The 27,660-nt window shown below is 54.5% G+C and overlaps 1 protein-coding gene across 1 annotated transcript; it reads left to right on the top strand.

Moving 5' to 3' along the window:
- Positions 1-4,823: 4,823 nt before the first annotated feature.
- On the top strand, positions 4,824-19,377 carry VEGFA (vascular endothelial growth factor A). The gene is made up of 8 exons (XM_079147194.1): positions 4,824-4,929; positions 7,495-7,543; positions 10,543-10,739; positions 11,515-11,591; positions 11,931-11,960; positions 13,754-13,825; positions 14,936-15,067; positions 17,384-19,377. The coding sequence occupies exons 2-8, from the start codon at positions 7,513-7,515 to the stop codon at positions 17,403-17,405; spliced, it is 561 nt and encodes a 186-aa protein (XP_079003320.1). The 5' UTR covers positions 4,824-4,929; positions 7,495-7,512; the 3' UTR covers positions 17,406-19,377.
- The last annotated feature ends 8,283 nt before the right edge of the window (positions 19,378-27,660 follow it).

Genomic DNA, 27,660 nt, shown 5'->3' with positions numbered 1-27,660 from the left:
CTTACCCCGCCCCCAGGTCCTCTGTCAGTTCCTCCATAGTTAACCACTCACGCCAATGTGGTGAGAGCTTCCCCGAACACTGGAGGGTACAGGAGAGGTGACAGGACCTCAGGACAAAGTACAACTATAGTGCCTTGGACTGATCACTGCTTCCTTTGTCCAGGGCTACTGCTGTCTCCTGGCCGCCTTTCCACCCCCACTCTGTCCCTTTTTCCCCTTCCCCCTCCCCTGGAACACTTTCCCCTTCCTTCTTGAACTGCCTTCTGAACTGCTTCCAGAGTCACAGGCTGCGGCCACCCATGGCCCTCAAGTGGGGCTGCCTTTGTCCCTCCACTGGGACCCACCAAGATCTCTGAGCTGCTCTGGACTCTACTCTCCTCCAATTTTCAGGGTGACCTTGAGCCCCTTGTTCCTTCTCTGGGCCTGTGGGAGATCCTCTGGGAAGATAGTCTATCTACCCTGATGCCCCTGTTCTGCTGTGACCTGAGGACAGAGAATGAGTGGAATGAAGCTTGTTCGGTTCTAGAAGAGTCACTGCTTGAGGAGACAGTCTTTAATTCTTTGTCTCTCTCCTCCCTTTTTAAAGACCCAAGTGACTTAAACTTAATTCAGTGACAATATGGACATTGGCTGGGTCCATGTTAAGTATATTCCTATGAAAGCTAGTGATACTGTACTGGTACATGGGATCCAGAGTTGGGTCCTCCTCTGACTCACCATCAAAAAGCAGGGTGGAGGTGGGAGGTCCCTCCCCTCCTTAGTACAGGTTGCTCAAACCCCCTCAGGCCAGATTGCAACCCTAGCTCTATCTAAGGGAATTCTGCATAGTCATTGCCCTGGGCCCACAGAGGGAACCTGGAACAGGAATAGGTGGTTGGAACACACCTTGCAATATACCCTACGGGGCATGGTGGGCTCAGGTAGGGGGATGCTGGGTGTGAAGTGACAGTTGATGGCTAACACTTCTTGGAACTCCTCTAGCCTCCTCCTAACTTCAGGGTTTGTTTTTGTGTGTGTGTGTGTGTGTGTGTGTGTATGTGGTACAGAGGATTGAACCAAGGGGCATTCAACCACTGAGCCACATCCCCAGCCCTTTTTTATTTTATTTAGAGATAGGGTCTTGCTGAGTTACTTAGGGCCTCGCTAAGTTGCTGAGGCTGGCTTTGAACTTGTGGTCCTCCTGCCTCAGTCTCCTGAACAGCTGGGATTACAGGAATGTGCCATGGTTCCCGGCAAAACTTCAGGGTCTTTTGCTGAGACCTCCTTTTAAGGCCCATTGCTTCTCTATGGACTGAAGAAGGCTGAGCTGAGGGGGATACAGGGGAGGGAGCTGGAGTGAACCCTCAATGTCTGGAGCCTCTGCCCTGCCCAGGGTAGGGATGAGGGAGGGTTCTCTGCCAAGGTGTTCATATTTGTGATCCTTGTGGGGAAGGGGCAGACAGGGAGGATGTGTAGTGGCTTCCTTTACATATTTCACTCGGCAGCTTGGAGCATGAGCCAAGGTGAGGAGGCCTGCTTGGAAGGGGCCCTGAGCCAGCAAATAAACATTTACTAACTGTAAAAAGACCTTGTCCTTGCTGCTGAAGAGCCCACCAGGAGGTGGAGACAGGACCAGAGCATGAATGAGAGGAAAGGCGAGATGGAGTGAGTGGAAGCCAGTTCCTCTCCTCTAGGGCCCTCAGGACACTGCTCCAGTGGAATTAGGGTACCCAGGAGATGACCTATCACCCCTATCAAACCACTGTACTCTGTGCAGAGGGAGTGGGCTGCTAAAGTAATCTTCTTGGATGTTTTGGGCAAACTGGGTGAAATTGCTGCGTTTCCCTTCCCTTCCCTCACAGAGGCTATCTCAGCCCCAGGCCAGACCCAGATCTGGGTGGGTAATGAAACTGGTTGGTCCCTCTCTTCCCACAGGTATCAGAGCCCCCTCCTTGCTCCCTGGGGGAGCCTGGGAACAGCTGGGCCAAAGCCCAACCAGGAATTTTTTCAGGCTGGTTCCTATATCCAAGGGTGGGGTAGGGGGCCTTGGGGAGCACTTAGGGAAGATGTGGGGAGTTGGAGGAGAAGGGGGCTTTGAGGATAGGAAGGGGATAGGGGAGGAAGAGAGGGGAGAGGCTGCAAGCCTGGAGAAGAAGCCAAGGGATCTAGAGGGAATGGGGGCGCCTACATAGACTCCCCAATTCTGTTCCGAAGATGAGCCGGGAGCCTGGGCTGGGGCTTGGCCCCCAGCCTGGTGGGAGCTCTGGGCAACTGGCCTAGGACGTTTCTGAGTACTGGGGGGGTAGGTTTGAATCATCACTCAAACCTGGCCTTCATCCGCCCCCATCAGCCCCCTGGCCTCAGTTCCTTGGCAACATCTGTGGGGGGGGGGGGTGCAGCAGGAACAAGGGCCTCTGTCTGCCCAGCTGCCTCTCCCTTTGGGCTCTGCCAGACTCCACAGTGCATACGTGGGCTCCAACAGGTCCTCTTCCCTCTGGGCCACTGACTAACTCCAGAACCACAAAGATTGTCCTTTTCAGAGCTCCAGGTTTGGTGCCAAATTCTCCCCAGGGCAACTTCCCTGGACACTACTCTAAGGACCCCATTCACCCCAGGGCTCCAGATCCTTCTGATGTCCGCAGGCCAGATAGGGACTCCAGATAAGTACATTGCCTCCCCTGCACACAGCACTGGGTCTTTTGCCCAAGAGGCCATTCCAGTCCCAAACATGCAACAGTTTGGGAGGTCAGAAAGGCCGCGAGAGAGGGGAATGTCCAGGAGTAAATTCCTTCTATCCTCTTCCAAGACTCATTCCCTCTTGAGCTAGAGCTGGGGTGTGCAGACGTCAGTCACTAGGGGGCGCTCGGCCACCACAGGGAACTCGTGAACCTGGGCGAGCCTAGTCTGCGTGAGGATGCGTAAGTCAATGGGGGCGGGGGGCAGAGAAAGAGAGGGAGAGGGAGAGAGGAAGAGAGAGAATATGAATATGTGTGTGTGTAGGGGAAGGCCAGGGGTCATTCCAGGATTCCAATAGATCTGCGTCCCACTCCCCACCCGTCCCTGTCCAGCTTCCCATCCTCTCCCTTCAATAGTCCCAGCAAAGAAGGCTTGCTCTCAGGGCCTGTCCGCACATAACCTCACTTTCCTGTTCTCCCCCCCAACACCCCGCAGGCGTGTATGTGTGTCTAGGCAGAGTTGTGGGGGAGCGGCACATGGATAATTTTCAGGCTGTGAACCCGGGTGGAGGTCGAGCTTTCCCTACAATGTAGTGGACTAGGGGCCCAGACTTAACTGGATGTCCCTGGGGAAGGCGGTGCCTGGTCTGTGCTTAGTCTGAGGGACAGAGGCTCGGCCTTGCCCCGCCCCGGGGCGGGTCTGGAGGCGGGCCCTCGGCGGGGCGGGGCCAAGCCCTTTTTTTTCCAGTCGGCTGATAGCCGAGAGGAGCGCAGAGGCTTGGGGCAGCCGGGCTGCGAGGAGGCCGCGGCGCAGGGGGCGAGCCGAGCTGGCGGCAGCGGAGCTCTGTCGCGAGACGCAGCAGCGAGGCGGACTGTCCAGCGCACTCACCGGCCAGGGGTCTCCGCGCTGGAATTTGATATTCATTTAAACGGGGTTCACCACCCTCTTTTTTTCTTAAACATTTTTTAAAACTATTGTTTCCCATTTTAATTTATTTTTGCTTCCCGTTCTCCACTTAAATCGGAACGACGGTTTGGGGAGATTGCTCCTTTACTCCCCCAAATCACTTCGGATTTTGGAAACCAGAAGAGAAAGGAAAGAGATTAGCGAGAGCTCCAGAGAGAAGTCGAGGAAGAGAGACGGGGTCAGAGAGCGCGCGAGCGAGCGAGCAGCTAGAGGGACAGGGGCAAAGTGAGTGACCTGCTTCTTGGGGTGACCGCCAGAGCGCAGCGTGAGCCCTCCCCCTCGGGATCCCGCAGCAGACCAGTAGCGCTGACGGACAGACAGACAGACACCGCCTCCAGCCCCAGCGCCTACCTCCTCCCAGGCAGGCGGCCGACAGTGGACGCGGCGGCGAGCCGCGGGCAGGACCCGGAGCCCGCGCCCGGAGGCGGGGTGGAGGGGGTCGGGGTTCGCGGCATTGCACTGAAACTTTTCGTCCAACTTCTGGGCTGTTCTCGCTCCGGAGGAGCCGTGGTCCGCGCCGGGGGAGTCGAGCCGAGCGGAGCCGGGAGAAGTGCTAGCTCCGGTCGGGAGAAGCCGCGGCCAAAGGAGGGGGAGGAGGAAGAAGAGAAGGAAGAGGAGAGGGGGCCGTGGTGGCCACTCGGCTCTCGGAAGCCGGGCTCATGGACGGGTGAGGCGGCGGTGTGCGCAGACAGTGCTCCAGCCGCGCGCGCGTCCCAGGCCCTGGCGCGGGCCTTGGCTCCAGGAGGAAAAGGAGCCCGCCAAGGCGCAGAGGAGAGCGGGCCGCCCCGCAGCCCGAGCCGGAGAGGGAGCGTGAGCCGAGCCGGCCCCGGCCGGGCCTCCGAAACCATGAACTTTCTGCTTTCTTGGGTGCATTGGAGCCTTGCCTTGCTGCTCTACCTCCACCATGCCAAGGTAAGCGGCCGTGCCCGCCGGGTGCCGCGGGCTGCTGCGAGCGCCTCTCCCGGCTGGGGACGTGCGTGCGAGCGCGCGCGTGGGGGCTTCGTGACCCACGCGGGTCCTTGGGCACCAGGCGCGTGGCGTCCCCCTCTGTCGTCGTACGTGTAGGGGGAGGGGGCGCGTGCTAGGTGGGAGGGCGCCAGGATAGTCTCGCCGCCCACGCGGGCCCTGCCCACCCACCGGAGTCACCGCACGTACGATCTGGGCCGACCAGCGGAGGGCGGGAGTCAGAGGAGGAGGCCGAGGGGGCTGGGCTTGAGCTGCGGCTGGCGGCTGAAGTTTGCTCCCGGCCGCGGGTCCCCCGACGAACTGGAAGTCCCGGCAGCGGGGGCGGGAGCCAGAGCACTGCGGGTAGGGGGGTGCTCGGACCTTGGACCGCAGGAGGGCAGAGAGCATGGAGGGGGCAGGGCGCAGGCGAGACAGGGGGCTTGCTGTCACTGCCACCCCTTGTCTACGGCCCTCGTTTCGAGTTTGGGAAAAGTTTTGGGACGGATTGTTGCGGGGACCCTCTGCTTGCTGGGCCACCTGCGCGGCGCCACTCCCGCCCGTCTCTGCTCGCGTCCCGCTCGGTGCCCGCCCTCCCCCGCCCGACCGGGCGCGCGCGGCGCGGAGCCGATTACATCAGCCCGGGCCTGGCCGGCCTCGTGTTCCCGGAGCCACGGCTGTTGGAGCCGGGAGCCCCGGGCAGCGAGCGAGCCCCTCCCCCCGCCGGGCCTCCGCGGGAAGGTGACCTCTTGAGGTAGCCCCAGCCCGGGGACCCAGATAACCATCCATACCTCTTTCTACCGTCTCCGGCCCCTACCCCTGTCCTGTGCTGGGAGGAATTCCTGACGTCCTTTACCCCTTTCCTCATGTCCTCACTAGCGTGGAGAGAAACCCTCGCCACCCATTTATTTTTCACTTCTCTTTGCTGAGGACCCATCTGACCCTTTCTGGTCCCAGAGTCCAGGGAAAGAAGGATAACTGTCAGAAGTCGGGGTGCCAGAGCCCACCCGGGTGCTTTGTGGAAACTCTATCCAAAGTCCTCACTTGGTGAACGTGTGCTTCCCTCCCTTCCCCAACAGTTCCAAGCGAGCTGTGCTTTAGCTTTTATGGGGATGGGTTGAGGGAGGGTCCAAAAACTATCATCATCCCACTCTACTTTTTGGAAAAATGGTTTGAAATTTGCTGTGACATGGGCAACATAGGACTAGCCCATGCACCTTGGGTAGAAGCTCCTGCCAGTCTTGCGCAGATATATATATGTGTGTGTGTGTGTGTGTGTGTGTGTGTGTGTGTGTGTGTATGTGTATATCGTTCTGGCAAATCAAGGCTTTGGAGCAGGTGGTTTTTTGGAACTTCAAACTTGCCCACCCAACTTGCTTCTCAAAACCACTTAAGGGATCCTTTTCAACTCCTCCCTTCCACCTTCACTCAGCCAGAGGGTGTCCCCTTGGAGAGGAGGCAGAAGGAAGGAAATGGGCAGGGGTCCTTGTCATCACCCAGAGTTCCTCAAACCCTGGCACAAAGACCTTGGCTCCAGGCCTCCAAGTGGGGAGGAGGGGGAGGAGTGGCTGCCTGGCCACAGAGTGACCTTCAGAGGCCCCCAGAGAAGGGCACCTGGCCCCTCCCTGCCTAGAACCTCCCCTCTTGTGCCCCCTAGCCTTGGAGGGGGTTTAAAGTTTCTGTTCCCTTTCTTTATTGGGGTTTGGGAGGAGGCAAGAGCTTAGGGAGAATGTCAGGGGTGTTATAGGGCTGAGGTGCAGAATTTAGGGGGTCCCCGAAGGGGTTGTTAGTTCTAGGCTATCCAGCTGGGAGCCTAGAAACTGTTTTCTTCCCTTGAGAGGGGCTTCCTCTGACCTTGGCCCTGAAGGAAAATGTGGGGAACCTGGGTGGGGTACATTGGGGATGTGTGTGTGTGTGAGAGAGAGGGGGGTCTGGAGTTGCAAGCTGGCTTGAGTGCAGCTCTGCTACTGGGGACCTGCTGTGCCAGAGGTAGACGGTGAGGAGTTGTTCGGAACTGGGAGACCCTCAGGAAGGGCTGGAAGCCTTTGCCTGCCGGCTGCTGTCAGGTCTGCTGTCTGGTTTGTTGACCTTCACGGCTTCTGGAGGGGGTGTGGGGGAGGTCTTAAGCGGGGATAGAGCCGGAAACCCCCTGGGAGTGCTAAGGAAGAAAAGGCTTCCTGGCTGCATTTGAGGAAGGCACCCAGGTGAGAGGGGCCTGGAGAATAAGTGGAAATGGAAGGCTGGCGGGCTTTGGAAATACATGCAGGCTCTGGAGAGACTGGGGCACCAAAGAAAATGGGTCTCCTCTTTCCCTCAAGACTTCGTCTCAGGTTTTTACACTTGAAGCAACCTGTGGGTATGCTGAATCTTCCTGAGGACTAGAAGAGTTTGGCTGGGGGAGGGTAGTTGGTGCCCTTCGGTCCTCTGCACCCCCTCCCTCTCCAACACCAGCTCACCCTGGTATTTGTCATGTCAGCAGGAGAAGGTCACCATGTTGTTTTTCTCACCCCCAGTCCTTCCTTCCTGCCCCAGTCCAAATTTGTCCTCCTATTTGACCTTAATACTTACCCATGGCTTTGAACCAGGGAATCAGGGGGGCAGCTAGAGTGAGGTGAGGGCCCTATGGGGAAGGGACAGAGACCTGAACAGCACAGAATTTTGGTGTTTTCTTCCTGCACTGTGAGCTTCCCAGCCCCCAACATCTGGTTAGTCTTTAACTTCCATGGGTTTAGAATTGGAGCAGTCTAGGGTGGTGGGCATGCTCTGGACCTGTGGGGACCCCGGCTATTCCTGTTCCACCCAGAAGCTTTGGAGAAGATACAGACTGTTGCCCGGGAGAAAAGCGAGGAACGGGGAGGGGCCCAGTGGCTGGGCCTTTGCACCCCTGGCCCGACCTATGCCCATACCAATGCCTTGCTTTTTTGTTTTCAGTGGTCCCAGGCTGCACCCATGGCAGAAGGAGAGCAGAAACCCCATGAAGGTGAGTCCCCCTGGCTTTTGGATGGGGTCCTCGGGAAGGGGGGCAGGTCAAAATCCTTTTCAGACCTGGAGGGGGAGGGTTACAGGAATATGAGAATCAAGACTGTGAGGTTAATCCTTCAGTTTCTTAAGGTCTCTTCTCTGTTCAGGTCTGTGCTTGAAATCAGACTTGTTGCTTTTTTCTTCAGCTCCTTCTAGTAAAATTTTATTTGCAGGAGGCGCTGTGAGCACAGACCAGGAAGGTAGCATTCAGGGATTCCTAATATCAAGGGAGGTGTCCCTTGTTCCCCGTTTTCCCAGGGGAAAATGGATGTTCAGGGTCACTTCCTGCACAGCCATGGCTCACCTGTGGGGACTGTGGCCCTTCCTGTGTGAGCTGGATGTTCCAAGGGCCTAGGCTAATAGAAACCCTCTACCCTACAGTTGGCGTTCCTCTGGGGGTGGAGAAAGCCCTGCTGGACTGTGTATGGGTGCTGTGAACTTCCCTCCCAGGCCAGCAGAGGGCTGGCTCTAACTCCCAGGCGCCCCGCCCCCTGCCCAACCCTGAGTCCGCCTGCCTTTTGTTCCACTGTGGTTTGGAGTACGGGAGCCTCCCATTTCTCTGGGGACGCCCAGGCTCTTCCCACCACTGAGTGTGGCCTCTGCTCCAACCTGATGCCACTCCCCAAGCTCCCCTCTTCTCAGTAGGGAAGGCCCTAGGGTCTTCCTCCGGGCGAGTTTCTGTGACTCAGTCCAGTGTGGCTGCAGTGGCCGCCAGGGGTGGTGATGCCCAGCCGGTTCTGCCTCCTTCTTCCCCACCCCAGGAGCCCTTTCCTTTGGCCCAGGGACTGGCTTTCTGCCACTCCCCGGCCTGTGCCACTGACAGGCCCCCACTCCCAGTGCACCCCCCACCAGCTTCGGCTTCCCAGTGGTCTCTGTGGTCTGGGAGAGGCAAGACAAATGGTCTTTGTTTGCTGGAGAAAAGGTTGTCTGCCATAAATAAGGAAAACCACGAAAGACTGATGGTGGAGAGTGTGTGCATATGCCCTGTTCGAAAGGGGACAGCTTTCCCTGGAGCAGGACTGGGCTGCGAAGGGCACTGGAGCCGCCTTTCACCTCCTGTGCGTGGGCCTTGGGATTCTAAGGAGAAGCTGTTCAAAGGAATGCTCAGCCTGGGTCTTGACCTTTAGCTATCAGCCCCATTGCCCAGGCTGGACCTGTCTGCTGTTTCCTCCTGGGTGGGGCTACAGGCCTGGGTCACTTCTGTCCCATGCATGATGAAGGATTAGTTAACAAATTCTGGCTTAGTCATCTTCTTCAATATAGACTTGGCTTAAAAAATGACTTTTTCAGACCCCTGGTTTCATTTACTCTTTTTTGACCATGCTTTCCCTTAATCCTTTGGGGACAGAGAAGAATTCTGTCTGGATATGAGTAGAGATTCCAGGGAAGGTAGGAGGCTGTCTTGGATCACCCCCCCACCCCTCACTGTTCTTTCACTCTTTATATCCCTGGCCTTCTCCTCACCTCCTCAACACCCTAAGTTCTCCCCACCAATGTAAATGTCCATATCCCTGGGTCTCATCTCCCTTTACCCTTTTGGGGGGGAAAAGCCGCAGAGGTGGTGGCGGGGTCTGCTGTAGTCCCTGGGTGGGGGGCAGTAGTTTACGGGGTGTGCACTTGAGATGCCTTGGTGAAGTTCCAGACTTTGTTTCACCCAGAATGAGAAAAGAGTAGTTGTTCTCAGGGCTGGAAATGGGAGCAAAGCCTCCACATTTCAGCCTGTTTCAGTGTCTTTAGAGATCAGGCCAACCCACTTACACAGCTGAGCAGAGTTGGAGGCCCAGAGAGGGGAGGGACAGGCCCAAGGTCACACCGAGTCACGGCCAAGCCTGAGCCTCCTTGCTGGCTGGTATTACTTCTTCCTTCCCATGTAGGGGAGCTCACTGCAGGGGCAGGCTTGCTATGTGGTGGCGGTGGAACTGTGACGGGGAGTGGCAGGCTGAGCCACAGTTTGAAGGAGTCGTGCCGGGAGTCCTGCATTTATTTATTCTCAAGGGCCCCGCCCCTTTGGCCCAGAATTACCCCTTCATGCTCCAGTGCACCCCAGGCTCTGTGGTCAGCCTGGGAAACTGTCCTTACCCTGGTCTCCCTCCAGATCAGCATCTAGAAATGCTCCGTGGCTGCGGCGCAGCACTGCTTTTTCCATGATGCAAGCAGTTTGCTCTCTTGGGCGGGGTCATCAGTGATTGGCAGGACCTGCACAATGTGCCTGCTCTTTGCCACCTGCTGGTACCTCTTCAGCCCATTTCTGGGAGGGGACCAACAGCTGGCTAGGTGCCTTCTGAAGCCACTCTCTTTCGCATGCCTTAGGCTTGGGAAGGCCCTGATGCTGGAGCCCATTCCAACTCTACCATCAACTAGCAGTGTGGCCTTGTGCAAGTTACATAGCCTCTCTGGGCCTCTAGCTCCCCGTTGGTAAAGTGAGGTCCCAGTTGTAGTCATATCATAGGGGGACACTGTTTAGATAACTACGAATGATCATGCACAGCGCCCGCCACATAGCAAGGATTCAGGAAATGGTTGGGTTGGTGTGTCATGGCCGCAGCTGTGGGGAGGTCATAGGAAAACGGAGACCATCTTGGCAAAACTAGCTGTTCCTCCTCTCAGGTGAAGCTTAGCACACTCCCCAAAAGGTGTACCCACACTCACACTGTCCTCTGTCATCAATGTGGGCCCAGGAATTTGCTTGGCTGTCACGGAGAGGCAGGGATTTAGATGTAGCAGGCCATCTCCCTGGAACTTGACAGCTCGTGTGATCAGTAGAATGAAGACAAGCTTCACTAGTGTTGGTGGGAAGCTGAGGGAGGGGCTGCGACTCAGGAGAAGGGATCTAAGTTAGATTTTGAAAGAACTTTCCTGATAGTGGGTACCTCTCGTGGAAGTCCCAAGGAGAGGCCTTAACAGATCTAGGCCTGGCTTTTATGTCACTGGGCTCATGTGTCACTCCATCCCATGCAGTGGTGAAGTTCTTGGATGTCTACCAGCGCAGCTACTGCCGTCCAATAGAGACCCTGGTGGACATCTTCCAGGAGTATCCAGATGAGATCGAGTTCATCTTCAAGCCGTCCTGTGTGCCCCTGATGCGGTGTGGGGGCTGCTGTAACGACGAGGGCCTGGAGTGCGTGCCCACCCAGGAGTTCAACATCACCATGCAGGTGAGACCTGTGGGGATGGGGCGGCGGGAGGGGGCTTACTTTTTGGAACAAGTGGTTTGGGCCCTTTCCTGGACGCTCATGGTAGGAGGAACTAGACTTGCCTTGTCCAGCTCCTGCCCTTGAGTTGGGGTGGGGTGGGAGGTGTGAGGGGGTCTTGCCTCCCTTAGGGAAAAAGAACTCATTTCCCAACCCAGGTCCCAACAAGCTCCACCACCTCCTCTGCCTTTGCCCCCAAGGCTCAGGAGGGGACGACTGCTTTGATAAGCGCCCCTCTCTTCATCCCTTGGAGGGAGCCTCAGGGCCCTCCTTCCCTGGGGCCTTGCTTGGTGAGCTGGCTGCACCTGGTCTGTGAAGAGTTAAAGCTGGTCTTTGTGTACCTCCTGGTGACGGGGTTGTAGGAGCCGGGAGGGAACTCGGACACTGGGGGTAGGTGGCTATCAGGGAACTGCTAGGGTCAGTCAGGGCGAGGCCTAGAAGGGATTGAAGGAGGAGAGGGGATGGGACCGTAAGAACCCAGGACCTGAATTCCCAGCCTGGCCAATCCCTGCAGCCACATCCGCCCTCAGGAGGAGGAGAGGCTCTCGAGGTCAGCAGGGTTGGGAGAGTCGGGGTGGCTGGAGGCTCTTTCCTACTAGAGCCTGTGGTCCCCCTGCCTCCACCACCCATCCCTGCTCTGTAGAGCCTCTGGGGCTGAGTGGCAGGAGCCCTGGGGTGTCCCCTCTGGGTATGGCTGGCTGGGTCACTAACCTCTGTGGTCTGCTTCCTTCCCCTCTAGATTATGCGGATCAAACCTCACCAAGGCCAGCACATAGGAGAGATGAGCTTCCTACAGCACAGCAAGTGTGAATGCAGGTGAGAACCTCCGTGCCCATTCACTCATTCATCCAGCAATCAGCTGTGATCCCCATCAGAGTTAAGCACACTTGTTGACCCATGTCCATCTTCCAGCTCTGTGGTGTTGGGTATTTCACTTCAGTGTGCCTCAGCTTCCACATCTGTAAAGTGGGCACCATAATTGAATGTGCCTCCTTGTGTTGTTACAAGGATTAAGTGAGTTATTACATGTAAAGGGATTAAAATACAGTTGCTATATCATAAAAACTATGTTAAGTTTTGACTACTATAATCTATATTGTTATCCTCACCATCTTTAACTTTTTTTCCCTCTCTTTATCTCTCTCCCCATTGCAGACCAAAGAAAGATAAAGCAAGGCAAGAAAAGTAAGTGGTCATGACTTTAGTACTTCTCCCGCTCCTTGGCTGGTTGTCTTGTTTTGGGGCTTTTGGCTTCCTCAGATGGGGGATCTGATGGCCTCACCTGGTCAGGGAGTTGGTTTCTTGGGGGTCTTGTGGTAGTAACAGGGAGACGGAGCCATTTCCAGGCTTGTGGCTCCAGGGTCAATGAGAAAACCCAGCCTGGAACTTGATGTTTCCCTTGAAAGAAACAGGCCTTCCAGGTGTCTGAGTCCCTCCTGGGTAGTCCTTGCTGTTTTGGTTCTTGGGCCAGTGTGGCTTGCCATAGGATTCACAGTGGTGAGAGGGTAGGTGGCAGAGAGGTCAGCTTTTGTGTGTCAGAGGAAGCAGCCTCTCTTTGTGTCTCTTGTGGCAGTGTAGTTGGATTTGGGGCCACTGGGGGGTTTTGTCGTCCATGCTGTCCTGCAGGAATGGAGCTGGCAGCAGACACACAGCCCCCTTGGCTGGGCAGGAAAAGTGGCATGTTGGCCATTTTCTAAGGCTTCCAGTTGCTCAGTGTGGAGGGTCGGGTCAGGATGGGGTGGGGGACAAGGTCTGGGGGCAGTGGGCATTGATTGGAATTGAGTATCAGGGAGGAGAGACTGAGAGAGAGCACCATGCCCTGTCCCCCCGCCACCCCCCCTTGCTGTCTGCCCTGCTACTCTGGGACAGACAGGAATTCCCCTAAGCTGTGACCCCTTGCCTGTACCCTAAGCCCCCAGCTTCCAGGATTGCTGAGACGTCCAGAGGAATGATTTGGGAGAACAGGATTAGGGAGAGAGAGCGAGTGAGCACAGGAGCGAATGTGCAGAGACCATTCTTCCGTCCTTCCAGGGCTTTCTCCTGAGGGCAGCAGACTTGCCCTCTCCTCCATCCCTTCTCCCCCTGTGATAGACATGCTGAGGTGTGTTCTCTGGGGTTAGCAGGAGTGGAGAGTACTGGCTCCCTTGAGGGGGGCAAGCTGTAGCCTGTCCCCCCTTGCCAGTTCCCCAAACACCTGCTTTGCCCACAGGGAGAGCTGGGGCTCGCCAGAGCTCGGAAGAGTCTGGCGAGATGGTGCAGCAGGCTTTGACAGGGTGGGGACAGAACACCCTGCCAGGCACTGCCGGGCCCCTCCCCCAGCCTTCCCTCCCCACCCGCCTACTCTGCCACCTCCTGCCCACTCTTAGGATGCCCAGCCCCACTCCCGGTCCAGGTTACTGAGCGGGCTGTTGGTTTTCATGTGCTGCTCTGGGTTTTGTGCCAACCCCTAAGGTAGCGGTCCCTGCCCCAACCTACTGGGATTCCCAGAAACACAGACCCTGGAGGGACCCCCTTAATATTACGCTTGGGAAGGAAGGCAGAAGGTGCTGGAAACAGCCTTCCCCACACCCTCCATCAGGTCAGGAATCTGACCTCTCAAAGTCTGGTCTGCCTTTTATACCCCCCTGACCTTCAGGATCAGACTTGTGCAGGGCTGCTGGGCCAAGAGCCCGTCCTTAGGACTAGGTGCCCTGCTTGGACCAGGAGCCACGTGACCATGTAGATCCCTGGATCCTGTGCCCTCCAGTCTCTGTGCCTTGCCAGGGACTGAGATTGCCACCCCAGGGTGGGCAGAATGAGGAGGAGGAGCCACAGGGGATGCTGCCCTTAGGTAGGAGTGCCACATCCATGCCTTCCTGAGAGCGGGCCTGTTTGGCTTTGTCTCCATCCTTCCTGCCCCTGATCCCCTCGCTGCTCCCTCTGCTCTTCCCTTCCCCCTCGCTCTTCCTCTGGTCTGTCTCTGTTTTTTTATTTTCCAGAAAATCAGTTCCAGGAAAGGGAAAGGGGCAAAAACGAAAGCGCAAGAAATCCCGGTATAAGCCCTGGAGCGTGTACGTTGGTGCCCGCTGCTAATTCCCTGGAGTCCCCTGGCCCCCAATTGAACCCCTGCCTGCAGTAACCCCTAACCTTGCTTTCATCCCTTAGCGCCTCCCTGGCTCTTGCCCCTCCCTCCCAGACCCAATGTCTCTCTCTCACTCTCATTGCACTAATTGGCACCAACGGGTAGATCTGTGGTGGTGTTGCTGGTCCAGGGTTGGGGTGGGGGGTTGGCCAAGTGGGCCTGGAGGATTCATGGAGGGGCCTCTGGCTTGGCTGGGCACCGACTTTCTCTCACCCACTGGGCACTGGTGGTGGACCCATGTTGGCACAGGGGCTGGGCACTGGGGCCTGCTCACCCAACTGGTTTCCACTGCGCTAGGCTTCTGGACATGTCTGGAAGCTGAGGGTGGTGGGGAGGGCAGAGATGGAGTGAAGAGGGGGTGCGATGGCAGAAAGTGGCTTGTTGTGGGCCGAAGGAGGAGCGTGGGAGGGTTGGGCACCATATGGTGGCCCCTCTGGTCTGGGAGAAGTACCTTGGCTTCTCATGGACTTGGGGCCTCTATTCCAGCCCGACCCATGGCACCCACATGTGGAAGTCTCCCTGAAGGGCTGCTTCCTTTGGGTTGTTGGCTATGGTGGGCCCTGTAGCCTGTGGTGGCCTAGACCTTGGACAGTGCTTCTGGACTTGACTTCCCACCATGCCCTATATTCAAGCCACCTTTGGAAGGGCCTGGGCCTGAGCCCTTGCCCACTGTCTTCGGCAGGTGAAGGGTCAAGGTGTGTTTTGTGGGGAGCAGCAGCAGCTGGGGCCCTGTGGCCCAATACGTGTCCGTGTCTTCCTGGGACACAGCACTGCCCCTTATGGCAGCCCTCTCCCTGCACTTTCTGCCCGCCTGTGCCCTCCTCTTCCTGTGGCAGGCGTCCTAGCCAGTGCTGCCTCTTTCCGCCACTCTCTCTGTCTTTTGCTGCAGTGCTCAGATCCTTCCAGGACGTGGAAGGACGAGGGGCCGGTGAGCCGGGAGGGGTGCTGCTGCAGACATGTTAGGGGGTGTTGCATGGGTTTTTTTCTCTCTCTCTGCTGATGCTCTAGCTTAGATGTCTTTCCTTTTGCCTTTTTGCAGTCCCTGTGGGCCTTGCTCAGAGCGGAGAAAACATTTGTTTGTACAAGATCCGCAGACGTGTAAATGTTCCTGCAAAAACACAGACTCGCGTTGCAAGGCGAGGCAGCTTGAGTTAAACGAACGTACTTGCAGGTTGGTTCCCAGAGGGTGAGCGAGCGAGTCAGAGAGGGACACCACAGACACGGGGAGAGAGAGACCGAGAGCGAGCGCGTGAGCTTGAGAGGGTCCAGCTGCTCGCTGGGCCTCTAGCTGCCTGCTTGCGACTGCTGCCTTCTCTGCTCTCAAGGACCCGCGGGGCTGAGGATGCTGGTCCAGCCTGGTGGGGCCTGCTTGGAGGTTGCCCTGGCTGCCTGAGTGCGTAGGCTGGTGTGGCTTGCCATGGTGGTGTGGACGCAAGCTGTGTGTTGTGTCCTGTGGTCCTGCTGCTCACGGTGGCTGTCAATGCTGATGTTGTGATTACCTCCAGTGCTAATGCTGAGAAATGGAGAGCCCTTCCAGGTGCCGAATGATGTCGGACCTAGCGCAGGCATTGTCGTGGGGCCTTATTAGTCCAGTGTGCATGGCTGGCTCCTCACCCCCGAGTGTTTCTCCATGGGGCCAGGATTGAGTCTCCCCTCAGACTGGGGCTCCTGGAGGGACCTGTTGTTAGTTAAGGATGGGGCAGTTCTCACAGTGTAGGAGATTTCGGACCCAAGGACATTGGATACTTTAATCCTGCTCCAGTCACGATGACCCTAAACAGCCTATGCATTTCTAAACGCTCTTGGGATGGGTGCAGGGAGGGGCCGTGCTCACTCTCCTCGTATTAGACTGAAGTCCTGAAGCCTGGGGATCCCCAGGTGCCTGTATCTGTGTCTTGTCCATGGTGGGGACTGAGGAAGCATCAAGTGCATGAGTGAGCCTGGCCAGGTTCAGGGCAGGTGAAGTCAGGAGCACAGGGCTGTGATGGGCGGCTGACAGTCTGATGTCTGGGCTGGTGTTCTTTTTGCCTGTGTGGTCTGTGCTCAAGGGACTTTTATGGGGGTGACAGACAGGTAGGGCCAGATGCCCCAGCTGGTCTAGGGACTCCTTGGAGTGTATGCCTCTCCTTCTCCAGTCCATGTTCTGTGGTTGGTGGGTGCTCAGGGTGTGCTTGGGACCAGACCTTGGTGGCTGGAGTTCTGTGTGTCTTGGCTACGTGACGACTGGGAGAATCTTTTAGTGCTGGGATGGGGGCTCTGCTTAACTGCTGGGCTGGATGAGGGGGTTCAGTTCTCCAGGGAGTCTTGAAGAGGATAGGGAACTTGACATTTTAGGGTTTCTCTGGTGATTCCTCTGCAGAGGGACTGTCTGGGAGGGAGATGTGGAAGGTGACCTGGGAGCTAACTGAAACTTCCTTACCTCCGAAGACCTTACCCCATGCCCAAGCTGGCTCTCTGGGAAGTTTAGTTCCCAAGAGTGGAGGCTTAGGACTGCCCCCTCACCTCGCCATTTTTGGGTTCTTTCAGGGCAGGGCATGTTCTGCCTTCTCCACACAGTGAGGAGGGTAAAAGACAAGGCAGGGCAGGGACATGATGAGAAAGTTCTTGGCAGTCCCCTCTGCTTCAGCGAGAGAAGCAAAGCCACTGAGTTGTCTCTCTCCAGCCTGTTGGAAAGGACAAGCAGCCTGTACCTGGGCCTGCAGCTGGCAGGGCAGCTTGAGAGAGAGGAGACCTGCAGCCAAGGCTGGGAGAGGGCATGAGGTTAGAGGTGTTTCCTCGTCCTCCTGGGGCCCCATGCCCCTTCCACTCTCCTCCTTTGTCCCAGGGCAGGCCCCCTTTCAGTGGCCACTTCAGTTCCCTGACTCAAGGTATTCTTGTGCCCAAAATCAGCTCCTAGAGACTGAACTGAAAAACCTACATGAACCTCCTCCTGGTTAACTTCATCCAACTCTGTCACTCATCAGCTATGGAAATGTCAAGTATGGCGGGGGCAGTGGTGCTCACCTGTCATTCCAGTGACATGGGAGTCCGAGGCAGGAGGATTACAAGTTCGAGGCCAGCCTCAGTGACTTAGCGAGACCCTGTCTCTAAATAGGGCTGGGGATGTAGTTCAGTGGTAAAGTACCCCTGGGTTCAATCCCCAGTGCCAAAAGAAAAGAAAAATATCAAGTGGGGGCTGTCTGTTGGTGCTTGTTCATCTGTTGTTTTGTGAGGTGTTTCCATGTCTTTGTCTTGTCTCACTTGGATGGCAAACTGCTGTGGCAGACCAGGGGTCCTGAGCATGCCTGCTGCTTGGACTGGGCTCCTCCAGGGCAGGGCTGGGTTTCTCCCTGCTGTGGAAGCTCCCTGTCCCAGGACTGCAGGTCCCGTGTCCTCCGGTCCTATGACAACGCAGAGACCCAAGGGCTCCCAGGAATGGGAAGCTGCTTGCCTCATGCCAGGTCTCCTCTCCCGCCCTAACCTAGTCCTTTTCTGCCATTTCCCTTAGATGTGACAAGCCAAGGCGGTGAGCCAGGCTGGAGGAAGGAACCTGCCTCAGAGTTTCGGGAACCAGACCTCTCACCGAGAAAGACTGATACAGAATGACTGAGACTAACCACGCCGCCACCACACCATCGCCATCAACAGAAGTCCTTAATCCAGAAACCTGAAATGAAGGAAGAGGAGACTGCGCAGAGCACTTTGGGTCCGGAGGGCGAGACTCCGGCGGAAGCATTCCCGGGCGGGTGACCAAGCACGGTCCCACTTGGAATTGGATTTGTCATTTTATTTTTCTTGCTGCTAAATCACCGAGCCCGGAAGATTAGAGAGTTTTATTTCTGGGATTCCTGTAGACACACCTACCCACATACATACATTTATATATATATATATATATACATATATACACATTTATATATGTATATATATATAAAATATATATGAAAATAAATATATATATTTTATATATATAAAATATATATATTCTGTTTTTAAATTAACTTTGCTAATGTTATTGGTGTCTTCACTGGATGTATTTGACTGCTGTGGACTTCAGTTGGGAGGAGAATGTCCCTACCCAGATGCTGGCAGGGAAGAGGAGGGGACAAGAGACTCTGGCATGATTTTTTTTTTTTTTTTCCAAGTCCCTCTTAGGGAAGCCAGGGTCCTCTCCTCTGCCCAGGATCTTGCAAGGCCAGGGTGTGGGGGCAATTTTGGCTCACTTCTGGGGACACCGACAAACCCAGCCCTGGCCCCAAGCCTCTACCCCAAGTCAAACCAACAGAAAACCTAATGACAGGTACAGGGACAAGGACACTGGTTCTGATCAGGAGTTTGGGGAGCCTCACCAACGCTTTGTGGCTCCCCACAACGCTACAAGGGCATTCTGCCCCCTGGGGCACTGCCTGAAGATGCAGGAGCCTGGGCAGTCTTCACCTACTCTCACCTGCTTCTGTGTCACCCAGGAGGTCACCGAGAGGTGTCCTCAAGTGAGAGGTGTCCTTAAGAAGAGAAGAGACATTGGTGGAAGATGCAGCCGGTGACAGCTCCTCCTCCTGGGATTCCCCTTATCCTCTCCCTGCCTCGCTTTCCGGGGTGCAGCCGGAGGACCTCATGTCCTCAGACCATTGAAACCACTAGCTCTGTCCCCCAGGAGACCTGGCTGTGTGTGTGTGAGTGGTTAATCCTCCTCCCGTCCCCTGACCTGTCCCCTCCTGAGGCTCAGAGAGACCAGGCAGGATCCACGTGCCCACCACCGAGGCAGAGAAAGAGAAAGTCTTTTATATATGGTACTTATTTAATATCCCTTTTTAATTAGAAATTAAAACAGTTAATTTAATTAAAGAGTAGGGTTTTTTTTTTTTTTTTCAGTATTCTTGGATAATATTTAATTTCAACTATTTATGAGATGTATCTCTTGCTCTCTCTCTCTCTCTCTCTCGCTTTTATTTGTATTGGTTTTTGTGTGTAAAATCCATGTTTCCAATCTCTCTCTCCCAGATCGGTGACAGTCACTAGCTTGTCCTGAACAGATATTTAATTTTGCTAACACAGCCCTGCCCGCCCTCTCCCCTAGATCCCTACCACACATTCCTTTGAAATAAGGTTTCAATATACATTTACATACTATATATATATTTGGCAACTTGTGTTTGTGTATATATATATATATATATATATATATGTTTATGTATATATGTGATTCTGATAAAATAGACATTGCTATTCTGTTTTTTATATGTAAAGACAAAACAAGAAAAAATAGAGAATTCTACATACTAAATCTCTCTCCTTTTTTAATTTTAATATTTGTTATCATTTATTTATTGGTGCTACTGTTTATCCGTAATAATTGTGGGGGAAAAAGATATTAACATCACGTCTTTGTCTCTAGTGCAGTTTTTCGAGATATTCCGTAGTACATATTTATTTTTAAACAACAACAAAGAAATACAGATATATCTTAAAAAAAGCATTTTGTATTAAAGAATTTAATTCTGATCTCAAAGCTCCTCTTGGTCTCTCCTTCTCCATTGAATCCTTGCTCCAGACTTCCTCCCACCCTCTTCCCCTCCTCCCTTGGGGAACACGGCGTTTGTCTTAGGGAAAGGGGCCCCTGGTGTGTTGGATATGGGGGACCCCATCTCTTGTGCTTTCTGGCTGGGCTGGCCACCTGCTGTCTTGTGGGAAGCTCTGGGAATGGGTGAAGGGCGCTCAGCTCCTTTGCAATGAAGAGAGCCGATCCAGACCCCTGGCCCTTGTGAAGAAAAGAACTGGCCGTGTCTCCACCCTGGCTGCACAGGCGACAGGAATGGGCTGTGTTTGGCTGTGGGGTCTTGTTGTCTGCAGCCCACTGGGAGTGGGAAGGGTGTAATTTATTTAATTTAGTTTTACATAGTGTGTCTTGGAGTTTCCTGAGCCTCAGAAAGAGCCCTGGAGCTCTGGTTGCCACCACAAGGACTCCTTGTCCTCCTTTGCTGCATAAGCCCTTCCCTCCTGTCCTGGTCCTGGGGAAGGGGGAACCTGTCTGGGTCTTTGGCATTGCTGAACAGTGCTTCCAGATCCTCTTCCTCTAGCCTCTCATTTATTCTTTCAAACCATGAATACAGATTGGATAAATATTGGGCCAACCATTGATGCTGTGTGGTTAAGACAATTCTACTCAAAGGTCTGGCGAGGGGGAGCGTGTGGGGAGACAAGTATAAAGCCAGGAACGATGATCATTGATGGGGCACCCGATCTAGCTTGTGGGTGGTGGATTGGGCTTGGGGGTATCTTCTCATGACATGATCTAGGCTGTCCCTTAAAGGGTGGGTAGAAGCCAGAGAAGAGGGAGGGGCTGATGGAGGCCATCCCAGGAGCAAAGGCCTGGAGGTGGGACTCAGGCGGGGAGCGGCTGTGGGGTTGGGGCTGGAGAGATGGGCAGGGGCTAGCTCAGCTTGAGGGAGACTGTGGCACCCTGCCAAGAGGCCTGTCAGGGAGGAACAGCAGTTGAGGGGCTTTAAATGGAGCATCCCAGCTGAAGATGCTTTTTGATGGTGTTTGGCAACAGCTTGGGAGGCAAAGAGGCCGGGGGAGGTTGTGGTCCTGGGAGATGCGCTGAGTGCAGTGAGGTGTGGGTGACTGGCAGTGTGCTCAGACTTGGGTTCATGTGGGAAGGAGGGCGGCGGGAGGTGAGGTCCCCCCGCCGCAGCCGTGCTAGAGGAAGTGCTCCTTTTCCGGTCCTGTGGAGCCCCCGCGAGCTAGGCGCTCTTGTCATTCCACTGGGACTTTTGCCGCAGCCTCAACACTGGCTCTCGGGTTCTCCTCTGGCCTGCCTTTAGTTAATTCTCATACAGCATCTAGAGCAAGCTTGTTCAAATAGGAGCTAAGTCACTCTTTGGCTCAAAAACCCTCTGGAGATTCCATTTTACACAGAGAAAAAGTCAAATGCCCTCAAAAGACCCTGCACTGTCCCACTGCTGCTATCTCCCGCCTACTCTGACTTCAGACCTACCTTGGTCACTTGGGTCCTGCTACACTGGCTTCTGTGTCCTCAGACACAAGGGGCATGCTCCCTCCTCAGGGCCTTTATAATAGCTTCCCTCTTCTGTCACAGCCCTCCCCACACAAGGCACGGGTGGTTTCCTGGCCTTCAAGCCTCCTGAGCTTCTCAGTCTGGCTCACCTTGACCGCTGCATTTACAACTCAGCCCTCCCCACTGTGCATCTGGGCTCCTCTTTTTCACCATCCCTTCTTCTTTCCATTAGCAATGCCACCTTCTGGCCCACTCCAGGACAGTGCCTACCCCAGGACAGTGCCTACTCCAGGACAGTGCCTACTCCAGGACAGTGCCTGCTCCAGGACAATTTGTTTTTTCACGGTGCTGAGGATTGAACTGGGGCTTTGCACGTGTGAAATGCACGCTCTGTCACTGAACCTTATCCCTCGTCTATGTATACATAATTTAAATTTTTCTAGGGGTCAGATTTTAAAAGGAAAAATAAAACAGGTGACGTTAATGTGTTTTTTTAAACCCCAACCTAGGATATCATTACAACATTTAATCAATATGAAAATGATTAATGAGAGATTTTACTTTTCTTTGGTAATCTTTGAATTTGTGTGTATTTTACACCTACCACATATTTTAATTGGTTGTGAACTGGTCTCAAGAGTTGATAGACATGCATGGCTAGCGGCTACCATTTTGAACAGCATAGCTCTCAGATTTTTTCTCCCTTCTGTCTTCCTCCATTAGAAAGCAAGTTCTGTGCGGGCAGGAGTTTTGTTGACCTTGTTCACTGTTTCTTCAGCCTCCAGAACGGTGTCTGGAATACAATGTGTGCTTCATGGACATTTGTTAAATGCGTGGCATTGTTGACACTAAAGCCTGGAGACTGAGGGTTTCATTCCAAGGTTATGGAGAAGGCACAGGATTTCTGCAGAGGTACCAGGAGCTGTCAGTAGTGGGCTAGCTGGACAGGTAGAGACTTGGTTAATGGAAGTGAATACAGAGACAGCTGGTTGAGGTTGGGAGCAGAGGACCGTTTGTCGTTTTAGCCACCTTGGAGATGGGGCTCATTATTATTGCTTGGCAGATGGGAAGCAGGAGGCCCAGAGAGGATAAATAACTTGCCCAAATTTACGCACAACCAGTAAACGGCTCAGCCAGAATTTAAACCAGCTTTCCTGACTCCAATTCTAGTGCTCTCTTTCCATCACACCGCAGCTGCCCCAGGCTAGGGCAGGACAATCAACAAATAGAAATGAATCGTCTAGACTGAATACAAACAGGCAGAAGAAAAGTGGGACAGGGGGAGGATTTAGTGGTGGCCAAACCCAGTGCTGAAATCCAACTTCCCCACACATGGTAAAGTAAGGCAAGGCAAGAGATGTCTCCAGGGGCTTGGGTTCGTCAGTTGAAGATCCGAAACCTAAGCACACTAGAGATTGCAACATGCAGTCCTGGATGAGAGAAACAGTCTTGAAATAGACCAGGGAGAAAAGGAGGAGAAAAGGAAAATGCTACCTCCCCCAACTGTGGAAGACCTGCGCAGACGCCCCCTGGAACCTTCCCAAGGATCACTCAACGCCCAGAGAAGACCTAATTGAGATCTAAGGCCGCTCCGCCTTCAACTCTGCTCTGCCCTGCCTGAGACCCTTTCCCTTTGCCATCCCGGTTGCGGCCCTCAAAGGTCTTTACAGCTGCTACTTCTCCAGGAACCTGCCCCTGCCTGCCCACTCACCTCCCTCCCACAGCTCCTGCAAGAGTGGGAATGGATCCATGTGGAACTTGGTGCTTCTGAGTCTGTTTCATGTGTTAGGACCACTGAGATGGCTTGTGTGCAAATATGGCTGCCGACAGTCCTTCCCATCCCTGTGCCCGTGCACTACTCCTCCTGACACAGGATAGTGTCTGTTTTTCCTCCTTTTTGAATCTAGGCTGGCCTATGACTTGCTTTGATGAAGAACATGGCAGAAGAGAGATTCTGGGACTTTCAAACTCAGGCCATAGGGGGCGTTGTAGCTTGTACTTTTTGCCCTCAGAAAACAGCTGCCATACTATCAGGAAGTTCAATTACCCTGCTGCGTGGGTGGAACAGGGGGCAGGGAGAAAGGCTCAGGCAGTTTCCAACTGTTCTAACCACCCCAAGCTGAGACATCACACTTGCGAGTGAGGTCATTGGGAATTGGGATTCTCCAGTCCCTGGTCGGTCACTCTAGCCAACAATATGCAAAGTAGGGAGAAGTCATCCTTTGCCCAAATTTGCAGAGTTGTGAGCAAATGTGTGGGTTGCTGTTTAAAGCTACTAAGTTTTGGAATGGTTGCTACCCAGCAGTAAAAAATAACTAAGTCATTCAACTAAACAGTCCCTTCCACAAGGTTTTACAGTATGCATTAAGGTCTCAGGGGATAGAGAGAGGTTCCAGAAGGAATTATATGTTTATAAGAGAATCAGAGACCAGGGTCTGCCTGGCAGTATCTGGTCAGAAGACTCAGGGCAAAGACTGATGCAGGCAGGACCACATATTGTCCAAATTCTAGAGTGACTCAGTTTTATTGAAGTCTCTTCAAGGGAAAGTATGCCTTACCTACAGTCCACTGTGGGTAAGAGAACAGAGGACGAGAAGAACTTCCAGAGATAGAGGCAAGAGGGATCTGCAGGAAATATGTGGAATCCTTTTCTTCCCTGCTCCATCCCATCTTCCAGCATTTACTGAACATCAGCCTCATGTGCTATGCCCTGGTGTAGAAGTCTCTTATGTGCTGGGGTGGCTTTGGCACATGTCATCTTATACCCAGAGGATGGATGAGATGAGCCCTGGAAGGCTTCATCAAGCTGGCTTCAGAGTTGCTAGAGGGAGATTTTTCAGCTCCATCCACAGGACTAGGGCAGAGCAGGGAAGGAAACAGTAAATATTTATAATCTGCCTGGAAATGGAGCATGCAAGGCAAAAACAGGGCGTAGCAGGCGTGGCAGAGGAGACGGAAGGGGGCTTCTGCAGGGGAAGAGCTAGAGCTGTGGGAAGTGGGGATTCACAGGAGAGGACCTACCAGGCCAGGAGCCACACTGGGCCTGGGCCTCGGCCTCCCCAGGACCAGAGGGGGTTGGGAGAGTCTCGAAGGCTTTGGAAGGAAGTGGGAATGCTGCCCTCAGCTAGCCCCCAGTCTGGGGGTGTGCCAGGGCCCTTGCCCTTGGAGTTCCTAGTCTTGGGATGGAGAAACCCCTGCCATTGGGAACCAGTCTCAGGAAGGTGCCACCTGCCTTCACTCGGCTGTTGTGGGTCTTCAGAGCCATGGATGTTGTGCTCTGAGCCCTTGCGGGCCCCCACCCACCTTTCCCTCTTTCCCGCCTCCACAGCCACAGTCCCCACAGAGCTCTTCTCCGTTTGTCACTGACTGCTCCTGCTATTTCTCCATACTTCCCCTGACACCCCCCTGTCTGGCTCCAAGTGGGGCAGATGCCAACACATGCCCATTTCCCGATGCTCCTCCTGCCCCCGCTGAGGTCTGAGAATTCCATCCATCGCCTTCTCAGACTCCCTACAGAGAGACTCTGCTCTCCACTCCCAACCCATTTGCAGCAGGTCCTGTCATCCTGGGACTGGAAGTGCCCCCAGGGATGGGGTGAGGCTTAGCCCCAAGGGATCTCTCCTCAGTGGCCTGCCTGTGTGACTACAGAGTCCATTCTGAGCCACTCTAAGTCCCACTGAGACTTCTGAAATCTTGGATCTACCATTGCATGAATTACTTCCCTGGGGCTCAACTTTTTCATCTCTGAAATGGGCACAATAATAGCTACATGGTGGAGCCTGTGGGGATGAAGTGATGTGGCCAATGTGGAAAGCGCCTGGGCAGTGTCTGGTGTGTAAGGAAGAGTGTGCCCATGACGGTCATTATAACTACGCTGTTTTCCTGGCTCCTGGAGATGCTCTTTTCCTTCTCTGAGTTCTATTTGTAATAAACCGAAATATTCTTTTGGTAAACTGAAATACTATGGCTGTATTTTGTTTGCTATTTGGGTTTTTGGCAGCACTGGGGATTGAACCCAGGGGTGCTCTACCTCTGAGATACATCCCAATCCCTTTTATTCTTTATTTTGAGGCAGGGTCTCTCTAAGGTGCCCAGGCTGGCCTCGAAATCGCTGTCCTTCTGCAAACTGACCTCTGGCTGGCTTTGTAGCCATCTTTGGGGTATACACCCTTCTCCTGCTGGGGAGTGAGCCAGCACTGGAGTCTAGGATGAGGAAAAGGGGTCGGATTGGGGAAGCCCCCCAGGAGGAGGCTCCCCCGTGGCTCTGAGCCCAGGGCCAGGCACAGGAGGGCTGGCCCGCATTTGTGGAATCAGTGGGAAGGAACAGGACCAGGACACAAGACCACTCTTCTCTCCTTGTCACCCCCAATCACATCCACGGTGTCCAGTATGGTGGAGGAAGCCTGGAGTCCTCCCTCGCACTCAGGTGGGCTCCGGACAGGACACTCAGAGGCCTTGGCAGCGCTGTCCAGTCAGCTTACCTCGAGGGGCCTCCAGTGGACAGCCTCAGGTGTCAGTTTCAGAAGTTTCCCCAAGATAAAAAATCTGGTTGTTTCAGCATCTTTGGAGGAACAAGTCTGTAGCACTGGCATGGGGAAGGCCTTGGGGACCAAGGCTGGGGACACTTTGAAAGCCCTGAACTGCTACAGGAAGATGTCTCCAGGGCAAATGTGCAGGGAAGGTGTTTGCTTATCATAGGAGCCTCCAGCCTCACTCCAGGTGTCCCTCGGTCCCTTGCTGGGGCTTCCTCCCCAGCTGCTCCACCCTGATCCTCTCCCATCCAGTTTGAGAAAGAGAGAGGCTGGCTGGGCTGGCGTTGGGCCTGCTGGGTCCCTGAGAGGAGGCCTGGCCCCGTCAGCTGCCCTCCCGAGGCATCCTTTCTCCTGGAGCAAGATGGCTGGTCGCAGATCTTCCACATGAGCACATCCACACGGGCTCCCAAGCACACAAGTGTGACAGGGGTCACCGTTCCCAGTCACGGGGTGGCTGTCTGGTTGGGTAAGGCTTCCCAGGGGCAGGGTGAGGCCCAGCTGGGGAGCCAGCTTCTCAGGACGAGCCCCCCTGGGACTGGGGGGGAAGGGGCTGACATGGCTGGGGTCCCATGACCCCACGCTGCCCTCTGGGAACTGCTGACTATTCAGTAATGAGCACCTCGTGGCTATTAATAACCCTCTATCTGGCAGCTGCAGAGTCAATGATAACACTGCCACTTTGGCCCCCCTGACTGCAGGGGTTCAAATCTTGTCTGCTACTTCTGGGCCCTGAAGTCCAATATCCCCACACACAGGCCTGACCCTGAGAGCTTCTAAATTATACCCTAGGACAAAATTGCCTTTCTGAGTCTCAGCTGTCATCTGTAAAACAGGCTCCCTGATATCTATTTCACTGCGTTTTGTGTGCTTTGGGTGGGTCACGTCTCCGCCTCCCATTACCAGACACAGGCTCTAGTGTTGCCATTGTAGACACGAATGTGGTGGGTGGGCCCAGTCAAGGTAGCTACTGACAGGTGATTGGTGTAGCGTGGTGGGAAGAGAGAATTTGAAATCGGACATAGCTGAGCTCTTCTTGTGACATTAGTCCAAAGAGTTTTCTGTCTCTGTGACCTTGGGTAAGTTACTTGACCTCTCTGGTCCTCATGGTCTTGATCTATAATATGGGTATGGTCCTCCCTCCCTCCCAGGTGTCGATGGAGATTAAATTAGATAATGAACATACAGTGATAGTTACTTAAGAGGGGCTCAGTAGGGCTAGGTGTGTAGCTCAGTGGCAGAGCATTGACCTAGTATGTGCAAAGTCCTGGGGTTGATTCCTGGCATCACGGAAAAAAAGGGGGTGCTCAATAAAAATAGCATTTGTTGATGAACGAAGGAGGGAATTGAGACACTGGCTGCGCATTCTGTCAAGGGCCTGCAAGGGGAGGGCAGGGGCTTCTGCCTCGGCTGCGTGCTCCCTGCAGTGAGGGTGAGCTATGTGCTTACACCTGAGTCTGCCCTACAAAATCAAAACAGGACCGGCATTCTGACCATCCTCAGAGGGTGCATAGACAAGTGCAAGGACAAAGGCAGCTGTTTCCTTTCCTTTTAGTGGTGAGGTGCTGGCAGGGGCCAGGGCTGAGTCTTGGGGCCCTACAGTTAGTCCCTCCCAGAATGTGGCTCCTGGCTGGCTCCCTGCTGCAACCCCGCCTTACTTCCATCCATCCACCCAGTTCAGGCCCCGTGCTTGACTCCTTGCTGGGACCGGGGAAGGGATGATGCTGCCTGCAAGGCCAGGTACCTCCAGCTGCCATCTTGGTGAGGCTGGCTGGGGCCTCCCTACCCATACCCGGGGCACCCCTGATAGAGCAGTCACATTAAAACCCTCATGGGTGTGTGTGTTGTGGTGCAGGGAGGAAGTGCTTGGCTCCAAGGTGGGGAGGCCTCCCCAGGTCCCATAACTTCAGAGAAGCTGCCCCTCCCAGCCCAGGCCCCAGAAGTCAGCTGTTGGTGTTGGCCTAACAGGAAGTTTCCCGAAGATTCGCTTATCTTGAATGACCAACTATGGTTGTTGGGCACTGTCACATGCCCATTTCTTGCCTTCCCCACCCCAGGTCATGTTTCCTCCCATTCTGGAGGGGAGAAGGCAACTGCTTGAGTGAAGGGATCTGTGGTCTGGAGAGTTCTTCCTCAGGTCTGACCTGAGTGTCTCCTGCTATCTGTTGGTCACATAGTTCAGGCTTGGCCTGGCTCTGCCCCACAGTAATCATACTGGATTGGGAAACCAAAGCTCAG

The sequence above is a fragment of the Sciurus vulgaris genome, assembly GCF_902686455.1.
Source record: "Sciurus vulgaris genome assembly, chromosome: 7".
Lineage (NCBI taxonomy): Eukaryota > Metazoa > Chordata > Mammalia > Rodentia > Sciuridae > Sciurus > Sciurus vulgaris.
This window is presented reverse-complemented; position numbering and strand designations above follow the sequence as displayed.